Genomic DNA, 16073 nt, shown 5'->3' with positions numbered 1-16073 from the left:
CAAAGCCTGTGCGGCAGTGAAGACCCAGCACAGCCAGGATGAATACGTGACTTTTTTTTAAATGGGCAGAAGACATAAATAGACATGTCTCCAAAGATGGCACAGACAGGTGGCAAAAAGCACATGGAAAAGATGCTCAACACTTTAATTATTAGAGAAATGTAAATCAAAACTACAATGAGATATCACCTCCCACCAGTCAGAATGGCCACCATCAAAAAGTCTACCAACAATAAATGCTGGAGAGGGTCTGGAGAAAAGGCTACACTCCTACACTGCTGGTGGGAATGTAAATGAGTGCAGCCACTATGGGGAACAGTATGGAGGTTCCTTAGACAGATAAAAGAAGAGTTAGCATATGATCCAGGAATTCCAATGAAGGTCGTTTATCTGGAGAAAACCATGGTTCCAAAGGTCATGCACCCGGTGTTCACTGCAGCGCTGCTTACAGTACCCAAGACTGGAAGCAACCCAAACGCTCATCCACAGATGAATGGATAAAGAAGACGTGGTGCATACACACAACAGAATACTACTCAGCCATTAAAAAGAAAGACATTTGCAGAAACATGGATGAACCTGGAGATTATCATATTATGTAAACTAAGCCACACAGAGAAAGACAAATACCATATGATATGGCTTATATGTGAAGTCTAAAACAAAAAAATACAAATGAATTTATTCACAAAATAGAAACAGACTCAGAGACTTGGAAAACAAACTTATCATTAGCAAAAAGGAACAGTGGAGGCGAGGGATAAATTGGAAGTATGGAAATGACGTACACACACTACTATATTTAAAATAAATAACCAACAAGGATCAACTGTATAACAGAGGAAACTCTGCTCACTATTCTGTAATAACTGAAATGGGAAAATAATCTGGACAAGTGTAGATACAGGTATATACACAACTGAATCTGTACACTACGCTGCACACCTGAGACTAACTACTTTAACTAAACTGCAATAAAAGGTAAGAACTAAAAGTCAAAGGAAGCAAAGGGGCCACAATTAAAAGCTTTTACACAGCAACAGAAACCATAAACAAAATGAAAAGACAACCCACAGAACGGGAGAAAGTATCTGCAAATGATTAGACCCACAAGATACCAATCTCCAAAATTACAAGAGCTTATGCAGCTTGATATAAAAATAAACAATCGAATTGCTTAAAGACGACTCCAATAGACTTTTCTCCAAAGAATACATACAGCTGTGCAAGAAGCACATGAGAAGAGCTCAACACCACATAATTATTGGAGGAAAGCAAATCAAAACTAGAATGAGATATCACCTCCCATCTGTCAGAAAGGCCATCATCAACAAGTGTACAAACAATAAATACTGGAGAGGGTGTGGGGAAGAGAACCCGCCTAAACTGTTGGTGGCACTGTAAGTTGGTGCAGCCACCATGGAGATCAGTATGAAGGTTCCTCAGAAAATAAAACTAGAGCTATCATATGATCCAACTATTGGGCATATATATGGACAAAACTAGAATTCAAAAAGTTACATGCACCCTATGGTCATAGCAGCAATGCTTACAACAGCTGAGACGTGGAAGAAACCCAAACATCCATCAACAGACGAATTCATATATATTTATATGGTAAATACATACAATGAAATACTACTCATCCATAAAAAAGAATAGTATGATGCCAACTGCAGCAACATGGATGGAACTAGGCATCACCAAACTAAGTTGAAGTAAGTCAGGACAAATATCATATATCGGTTATATGTGGAATCTAAAATATGGCATATCCTAGAGAAGGAAATGGCAACCCACTCAGTATTCTTGCCCAAAATCCCATGGACAGAGGAGCCTGGCGGGCTACAGTCCATGGGGTCGCAAAGAGTCTGACACAACTTGCTGACTGAGCGAACACGTGTACACACAAACAGGGTTACAGAACAGAAAGTAGATATAGCATCATTCTTAATTTTTCCATATTTACATGCAATTAAAATGTAGAAAAAGGTGGGAGAGGAGATGGAAGCATAAGTGATAATCACCCATATCTTTAAACCTGCAAGTCCAATTATATTGTGAGAACCTGAAATATATGATAAAAAAAATTCAGTGTGTGTGCATATATACTGTGTATTTAAAATTTTTCCCTAGCTTTGTGTGAGGAGAGGACAGAAGCTATGGTATGTTTGGCACAAGGTTTCCTTCTGTTTTTCAAGTTTTTTTTTTGATGTGTGCCAATTTTTTAAACTCTTTATTGAAGTTGTTACAATATTGTTTGCTTTACATTTTGGATTTTTGGCTGCAAGGCATGCGGGATCTTAGTTTCCTGACCAGGGATTGAACTCCTACCTTCCGCAATGGATGCTGAAGTATTAACCACTGCATCACCAGGGGAGTCCGTGGCATGTGGTTTCTCAAAGCTGTTCTCCATTAAGATAAAACAAGCTGAGAGGGCCAATCTGAGTTTGGGGTAGGGAAAGCTTAACTAAGCCTGAAACATCTTGTCTCAGAAATAAGAATGTGCTCAAAGAATGATAGTGACATAATAAAAGGACAGAGAAGCCAGCCCAAAGGGGCTCCCACTGGCCAAATTTGAAATAAGTTTAATATTAAAGTATACAGTAAAACAGTTGGTTTTAACCAATTGCATAAAATAAAAATCCATGAGTTTCTTTTAATATAAATAAATGCATACATACATACATACATAGATGTGATGGGCTCTCTTTTACAATCAAACGACAACAAATAAGTATAGCAGTAAATCAATGGATGCACAAACTGCTGGGTAAGAATATGACAAGCAAATGGATCAAAGCTAAGTTCATCGATTTCAGGCAATCTGATGTCATACGCCTCTGTTTCTTTTTTGGAGTGCAGCGGCTTTACAATGCTGTTCGCTTCCACTGTACAGCGAAGGGAATCAGCCATGCTGTGCTCAGTCGTTCAGTCACGTCCAACTCTGCCACGCCACGGACTGCAGCCCACCAGGCTGTTCTGTCCACGGGATTCTCCAGGCAAGAATACTGGGGTGGGCAGCCATGCCCTCCTCCAGGGGATCTTCCCGACACAGGGATCGAACTCAGGTCACTCGCATTGCAGGCAGACTCTTTACCACTTGAGCCACAGGGAAGCCCAAGAATACTGGAGAGGGCAGCCTAGCCCTTCTCCAGGGATCTTCCTGACCCAGGATCCAACCGGGGTTTCCTGCATTGCAGGTGAGATTCTTTACCAACTGAGCTACCAGGGAAGCCTGAATCAGCTATATGTATACATACACCTTCTCCTTTTTTGGATTTCCTTCCCATTACATGCCTCTTGATATAATGCAATGAGGAGGCCCCAACATCACTTCCCGGGCATCTCTGCTAAAAATGTATGACCTGAATCTAATTCTGAGGAAATGTGAGGCAAATCCAAGCTGAGAGACAGTCTATAAAATAATTGCTGTACCCTTAAAAATTTTAAGATCAATAAAGACAAAGATTGAGGAAATGTTCCACATTAAAGGAGTCTATAGAAAAAGAACAGTAAATCCCTTGCGGGACTGTGAACTGGATCCTGAAATGGAGAAATAATAGCTGTAAAGGACACCAATGGGACAATTTAAAAATCTGAATATGGAGTGTGGATTAGATAATAATATTGCATCAATGTTAAATTTCACAATTTTGAGAATTATACTGAAGCAATATAAGGAAATATTCTTGCTCTTAGGAAGTACACATATTGTGTACTACTAAAGGTATATACTGTCTCCAACTTACTCTCAGTGATTCAGAAAAAAAAATTACATGCCTATACACAGTTTGGCAGATAGAAGCTGGTGAATCTATGTAGAGGGTACATGGATTTTGTTTACAGTGTTCTTACAACCTTTCTGTAAGTTTAAAATTATGCCAAATAAAGAATTATAAACACCTAAAAAAATAAAATATGGCACAAATGAACCTATCTACAAAACAGAAACAGACTCACACAGAGATCAGACTTTTGATTGTTAAGGGGGACGAATGGAGGGGAGAGGGAGTGGACAGGGAGTTTGGGTTGGTAGATGCAAACTGTTACACTTAGAATGGATAAACAACAAGGTCCTACTGCTTAACACTGGAACTATATCTAACCTCCTGGGATAAACCATAATGGAAAGGAATATTAAAATATATATATATAACTAAGTCAGTTTGCTGTGTAGCTGAGATGGCACAACATTATAAATCATCTATACTTCAATTAAAAAAAAAAACCAGTGACATAATTCCATTTGCAGCCACATGGATGGACCTGGAGATTATCAAAATAAGTGAAGTAAGCCAGACAAAGATACAAATGAACTTATTTACGAGACAAAAACAGACTCACAGAAAAGTGGAGGGGAAAAATAAATTGGGAGTTTGGGACTGACATAAACACACTACTATATTTACAATAAATAACCAACAAGGATCTACAGTACACCAAAGATAACTCTGCTCACTATTCTTTAATGACCAAACAGGAAAAGAACTTGAGAAAGAGACATATGTACATGTATCACTGAGTGACTATGCTGTACACCGGGAACTAAGCATTGTTATTCAACTATACTGATAGAAAATAAAAATTAAAACCAAAAATAAATGAGACCAAATGAAACTGAAAAGCTTTTGCACAGCAGAGGAAACCATAAGGAAAACAGTAAGACAACCCACAAAATGGGAGAGAGATTTGCAAATGATGAGACCAACAAAGGATCAATCTCCAAAACTGACAAAGAGCTCATGTAGCTCAATACCAAAAAAATAGACAACCCATCAAAAAATGGAAGATGACCTACACAGACTTCTGTCCAAAGAAGACACACAGATGACCACAGGCACATGAGAAGATGCTCAACATCGCTAATTATCAGAGAAATGCAAATCAGAACTACAATGAAATATCATCTCACACTGGTCAGAATGGTCATCATCAAAAAGTTTACAGACAGTAAATGCTGGAGAGGGTGTGGAGAAAAGGGAAACCTCCTACACTGTTGGTGGGAACAAACCATGGTGCCCAAGACTCTTGAGAGTTCATTGGACGGCAAGATCAGAGCAGTCAATCCCAGAGGAAATCAACCCTGAATATTCACTGAAAGTCCTGATGCTGAATTTCCAATACTTTGGCCACCTGATGCAAAGAGCTGACTCCTTGGAAAAGACCCTGATGCAGGGGAAGATTGAAGGCAAAAGAAGGGGCAGCAGAAAATGAGATGGTTAGATAGCATCATTAGCCCAATGGACATAAAGTTGAATAAACTCTGGGAGACAGTGGAGGACAGAGTAGGCTGGTGTGCTGCAGTCCATGGGGTCACTAGGAGTCAGACACGACTTAGTTACTGAACAACAGTCACTACGGAGAACAGTATGGAGGTTCCTTAGAATCTACAAACAGAGTTACCATATAATCCAGCAATCCCACTCCTGGGTACATATTTGGACAAAGCTATAATTCAAAAAGACACATGCACTGCTATATTCATAGCAGCACTGCTTAAAACAGCTGAGACAAGGAAGAAACCTAAATGTCCATCAACAGATACATTCATAAAGAAGATATGCTACATATATACACCGGAATATTACTCAGCCATGAAAGAGAATGAAATAATGCCACTTACAGCAACATGGATAGACCTGAAGATTATCATACTAAGTGAGGTAAGCCACACAGAGGAAGGCAAATATCACATAATGTCGCTTATATGCAGAACTGAAAAACATGCAAATAGACTTATTTACAAAACAGAAACAGAGTCACAGACTTAAAAAACAAACTTACGATTATCAGTAGCAAAAGGTGGAGGGAAGGGATGAATTGAGAATTTGGGATTGAAATATACACACTAAAATGTGTAAAACAGATAACCAACAAGGACCTACTGTACAGCACAGGGAACTTTCAATAATCTCTAATAGCTTAAATGAAAAAAGAATTTGAAAAAGAAAAAATACAGGTATATGTATAACTGAATTACTCTGCTGTACAGCTGAAAATGATACAACATTGTTAATCAACTACACTTCAATGTAAAATAAAAACAAAAAGAAGACAACCCACAGAATGGGAGATGTCTGCAAATGATGTGACCAACAAGGGATTACTCTCCAAAATTTACAAAAAGCTCGGGATGCTTAATAGCATTAAAACAACCCAATCAATTAATGGGCAGAAGACCTAAATAGATATTTCTCCAAAGAAGACAGATGGCCAAAAGGCACTTAAAAAAATGTTTAACGTTGCTGATTATTAGAGAAATAAAAATCAAAACTACAATGAAATATCACCTCACACCAGCCAGAATAGCTATCATCAAAAAATGCACACACAATAAATGCCGGATAGGGTGTGCAGAGAAGGGAACTCTCCTACACTGTTGGTGGGAATGTAAATTGGTGCAGTCACTCTGGAGAACAGTATGGAGGTTCCTTAAAAAACAGACCTACCATATATATGGCCCTGCAATCCCACTCCTGGGTGTATATCCAGAGAAAAACATGATCCTAAAGGACACATGCACCCCAATGTTCATTACAGCACTGTTTACAATAGCCAAGACACAGAAGCAACCTAAGTGTCCATTGAGAGAGGAATGGATCACGAAATGTTATGTATGTATTAGGAATATTACTCAGCCATTAAAAAGAATGAAATAATGCCATCTGTAGCAACATGGACGGACCTAGAAATGGTCATAGTGAGTGAAGTAAGTCAGACAGAAGAGAAACATCACATGACATTCCATATATGTGGAATCTAAAAAGAAATGATACAAACAAACCTACAAAACAGAAAGAGACTCACAGAGAAAGAACTTATGGTTGCCAGGGGGAAAGAATAGTTAGGGAGTTTGAAAAAGACATGTACACTCTGCTATATTCAGAACAGATAACCAACAAGGACCTACTCTATAGTATATGGAACTCCACTCAATGTTATGTGGCATCCTGGATGGGAGGGGAATTTGGGGGAGAATGGATACATATATACAGATGGCTAAGTCACTTTGCTGTCCACCTGTAACATCACAACACTGTTAATCAGTTATACTCCAATACAAAATAAAAAGTTAAAAATAAATAAATAAAATAGATAACCAACAAGGACCTACTGCACAGCACATGGAACTCTGCTCAATAGTCTGATAGACTAAATGAGAAAAGAAATTTAAAAAGGGCAGATATATGTATATATTTAACTGAATCACTTTGCTAATCTACTATACTCTAAGGTAAAATCAAAAACAAAAAGGACCTCATTAAACTCAAAAGCTTTTGCACAGCAAAGTAAACCACAAACAAAAGACAACCCACAGAATGGGAGATGTTTGCAAATAACATGACCAACAAAAGATCAATCTCCAAATTTTGCAAAGAGCTCATGCATCTCAATATAAAAAAAAAAAAAAAACACCCAATCAAAACACAGGCAGGAGACCTAAAAAGACTTTTCTCCAAAGACGACATACAGATGTCTACTAAGAGGTACATGAAAAGATGCTCAATATCACTAATTATTAGAGAAATGCAATCAAAACTACAATGAGGGTTTCCCTGGTGCCTCAGTGGAAAAGAATCTGCCTGCCAATGCAGGAGACACCAGTTTGATTCCTGGTCCAAGAAGATTCCCATATGCCTTGGAGTAACTAAGCCCATGCTTCGAAATATTGAGCCTGTGCTCTAGAGCCCAAAAATCATGACTACTGAGCCCACGTGACTCAACTCCTGAAGCCCGAGTGCCCTATAACCTGTGCTCTGCAACAAGAAAAGCCCGCACACCAGAATGAAAGAACAGACCCGGCTCGCAGCAACTAGAGAAAAGCCCATGCAGCAAAGAAGATCCAGGACAGTCAAAAAATAAATAAGATAAAAAAATAAAGTCCTTAAAAAAAAAAAGAAAAAAACCTACAATGAGATATCACCCCACACCAATCAGAATGGTGAGCATCAAAAATTCTACAAAAAATAAGGACTTCCCTAGAGGTCCAGTGGTTAAGACTCCAGGTTTCCAAAGCAAGTGGCATGGGTTAGATCCCTGGTTGGTCAGGGAACTAAGATCCCACATGACATACAGCACAGACAAGAAAACACATTAAAAAAAAAAAAAAATCTACAAATAGGGGCTTCCCTGGTGCCTCAGTCAGTAAAGAATCTGCCTCCAATGCAGGAGACCTGAGTTCCATCCCTGGGTCAGGCAGATCCCCTGGAGAAGGAAACGGCAACCCACTCCAGTATTCTTGCCTGGGAAATCCCATGGATGGAGGAGCCTGGCGGGCTACAGGCCATGGGGTTGCAAGAGTTGGACAAGACTTAGCCATGAAGCCACTCATATACTTTCCTAAAACAGAAGTTACAATAAAATGCTTTTTTAAAAAAACTACAAACAATAAATGCTGAGGGTGGAAAGAAAACAGAAACCTCCTACACTATTGGTGGGAATGTAAACTGGTGGAGCCACTATGGAAAACAGTATAGAGGGTCCTCAGAAAACTATAAAAAGAACTACCAGGATTCTGCAATCCCACTACTTGAAGGCATCTAGCTGGAAAAACACTCAGTTCAAACAGATACAAGCTGGTTTCTATGTCTGCGTCTCCACTGCTACCCTGCAGTCAGTTTATCAGTACCATCTTTCTAGATTCCATATACATGTGGTTAAGATATTTGTTTTTCTCTCTCTGACTTAAATCACTCTGGCTAAATCATGTTGATGTATGGCAGAAATCAAACCAACATTGTAAAGCAGTTATCTCTGAATTAAAAATAAAATAATTAATTTTAAAATATAAGAGGAAAAAATAATAAAAAAATATAAGAGGAAAAAAAATGCAAACAAACAAACAAAAGGTAGAAGCCTAGGGCTTCCCTGGTGGCTCGGTAGTAGAGAATCTGCCTGCCAATGCAGGAGACAAGGGTTCGATCCCTGGTCCAGGAAGATCCCACCTGCGGCAGAGCAACTAGGCCTGTGCACAACTACTGAGCCTGTGCTCTACAGCCCAGGAGCCGCAGCGATGGGAGAAGCCACTGCAGTGAGAAGCCTGTGCACAGAACTAGAGAGTAGCCCTCGCTTGCCACGACCAGAGAAAAGCCTGTGCAGCAGTGAAGACCCAGCACAGCCAAAACAGTGAGTGAGTGAAAGTCACTCAGTCGTGTCTGACTCTTTGAGACCCCATGGACTATCCATGGAATTCTCCAGGCCAGAACACTGGAGTGGGTAGCCTTTCCCTTCTCCAGGGGATCTTCCCAACCCAGGGATCGAACCTAGGTCTACCCGAACTGCAAGTGGATTCTTTACCAGCTGAGCCACAAGGGAAGCCCCAAAATACTGGAGTGGGTAGTCTTTCCCTTCTCCAATGGCTCTTCCCGACCCAAGAATCGAACCAGGGTTTCCTGCACTGCAGGCAGATTCTTTACCAACTGAGCTATCAGGGAAGCTCCTGACACAGCCAAAAATAAATACATAAAAAACTAAATATGTTAAAAAAAAAAAAAAGACTTCTCTGAAATTTGTGTTTTTTGTAAAAACAAAAAATAAATTGTTTTTTGTAAAAAAAAAAAAACAAAAAAGATACAAGTGGGACTTCCCTGGAAGTCCAGTGGTTAAGACTCAGAGATTTCACTGCAGGGGGCTCGGGTTCTATCCCTGGTCAGGGAACTAAGATCCCATATAATGCACAGTGCAGCCAAAAATAAATAAATAAGCACATGCACCCCAATGTTCACTGCAGCCCTGTTTACAATAGCCCAGACATGGAAGCAACGTAAGTGTCCACCGACAGATGAATGAACAAGATGTGGTGTGTGTACACACACACTGGAGTATCACCCAGCCATTAAAAAGAATGAAATAATGTCACTTGCAGCAACATGGATGGACCTGGATATCATCAGGCTAAGTGAAGAAAACCAGGCAGAAAAAGACAAATAGTAAAAGCACAAGCAACAAAAGAAAGAGCTGATAAACAGCACTTCATTAAAATTTTTAAACACTGTGTGTCAAAGGACACTATGAAGAACATGTAAAAACAACCCATACTATATAGGAGAAAACATCTGTGTGTCATATAGGTGATACATATTTTTTAGATTCCCCATATGGGGAATCTAAAATGATACAAGTGAACTTATTTACAAAACAGAAACAGACTCAGGCCTAGAAAACAAACTTTGAGTTAGGAAAGGGGAAAGGTGGAGGGGAGGGATACACTGGGAGTTTGGGACTGAGATATACACACTATCATATTTATTATTTGTTAAATTTGAACTTTTTCTTTTGTATTGCATGTGTGCCTGCTTAGTTGCTTCAGTCGCGTCCAACTCTTTGCGACCCTAAGGACAATAGGCCAACAGGCTCCTCTGTCTAAGAGGATTCTCCAGGCAAGAATACTGGAGTGGGTGGCCATGCCCTCCTTCAGGGATCTTTCCCACCCAAGATCAAACCCACATCCCCTGCGTTGCAGGTGGACTGTTACCTACTGAGTCACCTGGGAAGCCCCATTCGTACTGAGGCATAGCCAATTAACAAACAATGTTGCGACCTCTTCAGGAGAACAGCAAAGGGACTCAGCCATCCGTATACATATATCCATTCTCCCCCAAACTCCCCTCCCATTCAGGATGCCACATAACCTTGAGCAGAGTTCTATGTGCTACAGGAATGTGTCCTGCTAGATTTAAAATGGATAACCAACAAGCACCCACTACATAGCACATGGAACTCTGCTCAATATTCTCTAATAACCAAAATGTAGAAAGAATTTCAAAAAAGAGTAGACACAAGCACATATACCTGAATCACTTTGCTGCACACCAGGAACTAACACAACATTGTTATTCAACTAATACTCCAATATAAAATAAAAACCAGGGACCTTCCTGGTGGTTCAGTGGCCAAGACTCCCGCGCGCTCCCAATGAAAGGGACCCAGGTTCAATCCCTGGTCAGAGAACTAGATCCCCCAAATCACAACTAAAAGACCCTGCATGCCTGCAACTAAGACCTGGCGCAGCTAAACAAATAAACAAAAAATAAAATGAAAATTTTTTTTTAAATAAAGCGAGTGGAAATAATATTACAGTGAAAACCTGAACTACAGTTGGTACACACGCCCCCTAAATGGCACCCCGTCTCCCAACCACTCGCGGGGCCCGCTCGGCGTCCTCACCCACGTCCATCCACTCGGGCGGGAGCAGCCGACACTTCTGTCTCTGCTTCAGGTTGACTGCCAGCCACAGAGGAACCTGCACCGGTAGGCCGGGGTTGAAAGGCCCCAGGTCGCCCTGCAAACACGCACACCCCGTCATTCACAAGTGTAGGGCTTGGACCTCCGCCGTTCACGGGCTGACGCCCTGCGCGGTCTCGGCCGGCCCCGCGCCCCGCCGCCCCTCTGCACAGGTTCCCCAGCCCCGCCCGACTACACCTGCGGGCCCTGGGCCCCGACAACCCCGCCCCCCGGGAGCGGGAGCCCACCAGAGCGAGCCGGAGGCCCAGCGGTTCTCACCCCGATGAGGTAGATCTTGTCCAGGCTGAAGTTCGGGATGATGGTGACCAGCTCCTTCTCGGCCAGAAACTCCACCTCCGCTGCGTCCATGGCGTCGCCAGCTTCCGACCCGGGACTCTCCGCCGCCGCCGCCTCAGGTCCCTCAGCTTCCGAGAAAACACCACTGTGTCCGCCGCTTTCCCGCCACCGCGCAGAGCCCGCCCCCTGGCCGGAAGGAGCCTCGGCCGGCCTATAGAAAGACGGCGCTCTAGGTGGGGCGGTGGAAGGCGGGGAGAGCGACTGTTACGAGCCCGCGGATTGGCGAGCTTGAACGTGTCTGCGGAGTGGGTCCCGCCCCCTCGCGGTAGGCCCCGCCCTCCCCCGTGTCCCGGTCCCGCCCCTCCAGTGCTCAGCTCACCTGGAGCCGCCGGCTCACCTGCACCTAGAACCGCCCTTGGTGTCCCTTCACGAGCCCCGGTCGCCTGCCCTCCCACACCGCGGGTCAAACTGGAGGTGGGTAGGCTTCGGGGCCGGCAGTTGTTGTTCAGTCGCTCAGTCGTGTCCGACTCTGCGACCCCATGGACTGCCCCGCGCCAGGCTTCCCTGTCCATCACCATCTCCCCGAGTTGGCTCAGACTCATGTCCATTGAATCGGTGATGCCATCCAACCATCTCATCTTCTGTCACCGCCTTCGGAGCCAGGAGTTAATGCATATAATTGGTCACGGTGTAACCTGGCTACACAAACGCGGGACCCCACCCCACCGACCTACCCACCCAAGCAGAGTGAGGGAAGGCGTTGTTTCTTTTAAGTTAACAATCTTCCGGCCTCTCTGTACACGGGGTAACATCTATAAAAATGTAGATTCCTTCATTGCACCCACATATTCCAATTCAGAAACTGCTGGAGGAAAGGCTCAGAACCTGCACTTTTACAGTCTCCGCAGGTGAAACCTGTGAAGGGGCAAGTTTGCAAATACGCATGGTGAGTTCGGCTCTTAACTGTGGTTGGTCCGGGTGCCCTCTATAGGGTGGGTTCACGTGAACCCACAGCAAGAGTGGTTCTCAGGCCCTCCTCTGGCAGCATCCCTTCCCTACCCTCCCTCACTCTTCCCCCAGAAATGCCCAGTGTTGACATGCACGCTCCCGCAGACTTCTGATTCAGTGGTCTGGGTGAGGATAGAGGACTGACCTCTAACCAAGGTCAGGGGGATTCCAGTGGGGTGATGATAAGCCAGGAGAGCTTCCACCTGAGGTGACGCAGCTAGAGGAGGACTGGGGTGGGGGGGATGCTGAATTTGACAGCATTACCTTTAGGTTCCAAGAAAAAGCATATGTGACAGGAGGATTTCAGGGTTCTAGATCCCTTCAGGAAAGCTCCATACTCCAAAAAACACACACACACTTTCCTGTCTAACCATCCAGAAAACTGCCCCATGTCAGGTTGTTGGGAAGATGAAATAAAGCCATCATCCAGTTCTGCCAATTTACATGGCCTGGAAAGCAGTTTGTTGTTTATCTGCGAAGGAAATGATCATGATGAGCCTGGAGATTTCCTTCATTGTGTCATTTACGAAGATAAATACTTTCCAAGAAAATAAAAGATCCCTCGGGATGCTGTGTAACCGAGAGCAAGTGACCGCTCTGAACGTCTGTCTCTTCATCTGCAAGCAAGGTAGGAAGAGGAGTCCCAGGGTATTTGGGGAAGAGGGGGGTGGCAGGCCACCTGGCCCCTCCTAAAATAGAAGCTCCCTCAGGCATCTGCAGACAGTGTGTGCCAACTTGTCTGGGTTTTGATTGATGGGACAATGTTTCCTTGACTGGCAAATATTTGCGTTTCAAAGTTGGAGAGGCTTCCCTCCCTGATTTCCACAGACTGTAAAAGTGCAAAGGAAAAGAGCTGGTGGGAGAGCTGAGGTTCAGAGAGGCCGTGGCGGGATCATGAGTGCTAGCAGAGCCCAGTATCCTGGTGTCCTTTCTGTGAACGTGGCGACATGCCTCACAGGGTTGTAGACAGAATGGGACAAAGCGGGTGTGGCTTTTCACACTATAGAATGGTGGCATCTTGGAGCCTCAAACTTGAGCAGACACCAAGGTCCTTCAGTTCAGTTCAGTCTCTCAGTCGTGTCCGACTCTTTGTGACCCCATGGACTGCAGCACGCCAGGCCTCCCTGTCCATCACCAACTCCCGGAGTTTAATCAAACTCATGGCCATTGAGTCAGTGATGCCATCCAACCATTTCATCCTCTGTCGTCCCCTTCTCCTCCCACCTTCAATCTTTCCCAGCATCAGGGTCTTTTCAAATGAGTCAGTTTTTCACATCAGGTGGCCAAAGTATTGGACATGTATTGGACAAACATTGGACAAGTATTGGACAAACAAGTATTGGCTAAGGTATTGGTCAAGGTCCTTAAGGGGCTTGTTAAAGCAGCAGGATTCACAACAGCCAAAAGGTGGAAACCACCCAGATGTCCCTGCTCTCCCGTGGTCCCCGGGGACTGGCGGGGAAGCAGCGACTTGCTGCGGGTGGCGTCTCACAGCTAGGGAGATGGCTAGAATTACAGTCATGGAAGCAGAAGGGACATGCAGAGCACAAAAACACCTCCTCCTGAAACTCTTCCGTCAGCCCAGCTGAAAGGGGCCCTTGGGATGGTACCCGCCAAGGAAAAAGACTACTTCACTACCTGGGACCCTCTAAGGTCTCCGAGGCAGGGCTGATAGCATGACCCCTGCAGGCCTGACTCCCCTGCTGTTTCTGGCCACTGGCAAATTCTACTGGTGAGACCCAGCCACTCCAACTGGTACCTCTTCCGACCTTCACCTCCTAGAGCCCTCGGGAGGCGGGGAGGGAATGACTGATGTAGGCGAACTTCTCAGACGCGTCTGGCCCAGCTGTGCAGACAGCCATGGTTCCGGCGCCCGGCGGCAGGGCTGGCTCTGCTCACGACAGCCCTCAAGGTGTCCTTCTCCCTGCTGAGTGCGGTGGTGAGTGAAGCAGGAAAGACAGACAGCTCCGGTTCTCCAGGGCCGCTGTGTAAGCTGCTCCCCAGAACCTGACCAGATGCTGAGCGGGCCGGTTGAGAGATGCAGGTCAGGGAGTGATGTGAACAGATAAGCAGTTTACAGAAAGAGAGCTCCGGGGGGCGGAGTGGGACCCAGTCCAGCAGCAGGAGAATCACCTGAAGGCTGGGAGTGGATGTTCTAGGGATAGCACCTAGGGCAGCAGCCCAGGGGACCAAGAGGAGGGACGGTCTGAAACCAGAGCCCGTGGACTGCCTGCAGGGTCCCGGAAAGCCTGGCCTGGGGAAGCCTCCGGACCCCACCCAGTGGCCACAGGTCTTTCCCAGCTGCCTGTGGCTCCACACAGCCCAGCAGTGTCCTCCTAATCGCCACCGCTGGGCCTGTGAGTCCCTCCCTGCTGCTTGCAGGCCACCAGAGTCTGGCAGGGGAGCCAGCCCGTAAGCCGCAGGGCGCACATCACGGCTGAGCCTGGTGGGAGCTCTCAAATGCCTCCGACACGGTGCAAATACACTCTTGTGTCTTTTTGCCATCTGCTGCTGTCATTAAAAAATTACATTTCCATCTGTTTTCACACTTTTCTCCCCTCCCAGCCTCCCCTCCCGGAGGCATACAGCATGAATCCCACGTCGAGGACGCGAACGTTCCATTGCCTCTTGGAGCCTGGGAACATCACGGGGTTGGGGTAATGGGCTTCATGGGCGACCAAAGCTGTTCATTCCTCCTAGGTCAACATTGACCATGACCTCTGCCCTCCACACACCAACCCCTCCACACACACTGCAGGAAGCCACTTACAAAGCTTTTTTTTGTTGCTGGTTTTAATTAGTATGTGTGGCTTTAGCATTAAAAATAAATGGAAAATAAACTGCAAGCATTAGTAACCATTTCCCCTGGGAATGTATTTAAGGAAGAACAGACTCAAGAAATAAGAATCAGGGAGCCATGTCTGGGCTCAGAAAAAAATTGTCATTCTAGACCAACCCCAAAGATGTAACCCCTCTCCCCGACCAACATAGCATGCCTGACCTTTCATGAAGGGTCGAGTCCACGGAGAACCCAACAACCCCCCCACAAGGTTGCGACCACAGACTTCGCCTGGTGGATCGCCTCAAACACAGCTTTGCAAACATCAGCATAATCACTAATATTCTAGGTTCCGTATATATGGTCATCTGTTTCATCTTCCCAACAACCTGCTTACTACCTTCTTTTGAAGATGGAGGAAGCTGAGGCTCAGAGTAGATCAGTTAATTATTTTTTTTTAACTTTTGGCTGTGCCCCACACAGCATGTGGGACCTAGTTCCCCAAACAGGGATCGAACTCTCTCCCATGCATTGGAAGGTGGAGTTGTATCCACTGAACCGCCAGGGAAGTCCAAAGCTGAGGCTCAGAGAAGCAAAGTCACTCACTCCAGGTCACCCATCTGACAAAGGGAGCATGGGGATGGACGCGGCAGGCTGGGCGGCAGGCCCTGAGGAAGGCTTCAGGTGGAAGCAGTTTATTCACAAGGCCCTCCTGGGTTGCTCCAGGAAGGCGGGAGATCTCCAGGGCCAGTTCAGGTTAAGG

At 44.8% G+C, this 16073-nt stretch overlaps 1 protein-coding gene across 1 annotated transcript in view; it reads right to left on the bottom strand.

Moving 5' to 3' along the window:
- The window catches only part of GINS2 (GINS complex subunit 2), a 36959-nt gene extending 25260 nt beyond the window's left edge, over positions 1-11699 (bottom strand). The window contains exons 1-2 of the mRNA XM_043435174.1: positions 11506-11699; positions 11170-11284 (exon numbers count right to left, since the gene is read on the bottom strand). Coding sequence (XP_043291109.1) covers positions 11170-11284; positions 11506-11595 — 205 coding nt within the window. The 5' untranslated portion in view covers positions 11596-11699. The remainder of the gene's footprint in view (positions 1-11169; positions 11285-11505) is intronic.
- Between the last annotated feature and the right edge of the window lie 4374 nt (positions 11700-16073).

Source organism: Cervus canadensis, chromosome 18, assembly GCF_019320065.1.
Source record: "Cervus canadensis isolate Bull #8, Minnesota chromosome 18, ASM1932006v1, whole genome shotgun sequence".
Classification (NCBI taxonomy): Eukaryota; Metazoa; Chordata; class Mammalia; order Artiodactyla; family Cervidae; genus Cervus; species Cervus canadensis.
The sequence above is the reverse complement of the archived record's forward strand: the minus strand, read 5'-3'. Positions and strand labels throughout refer to the sequence as shown.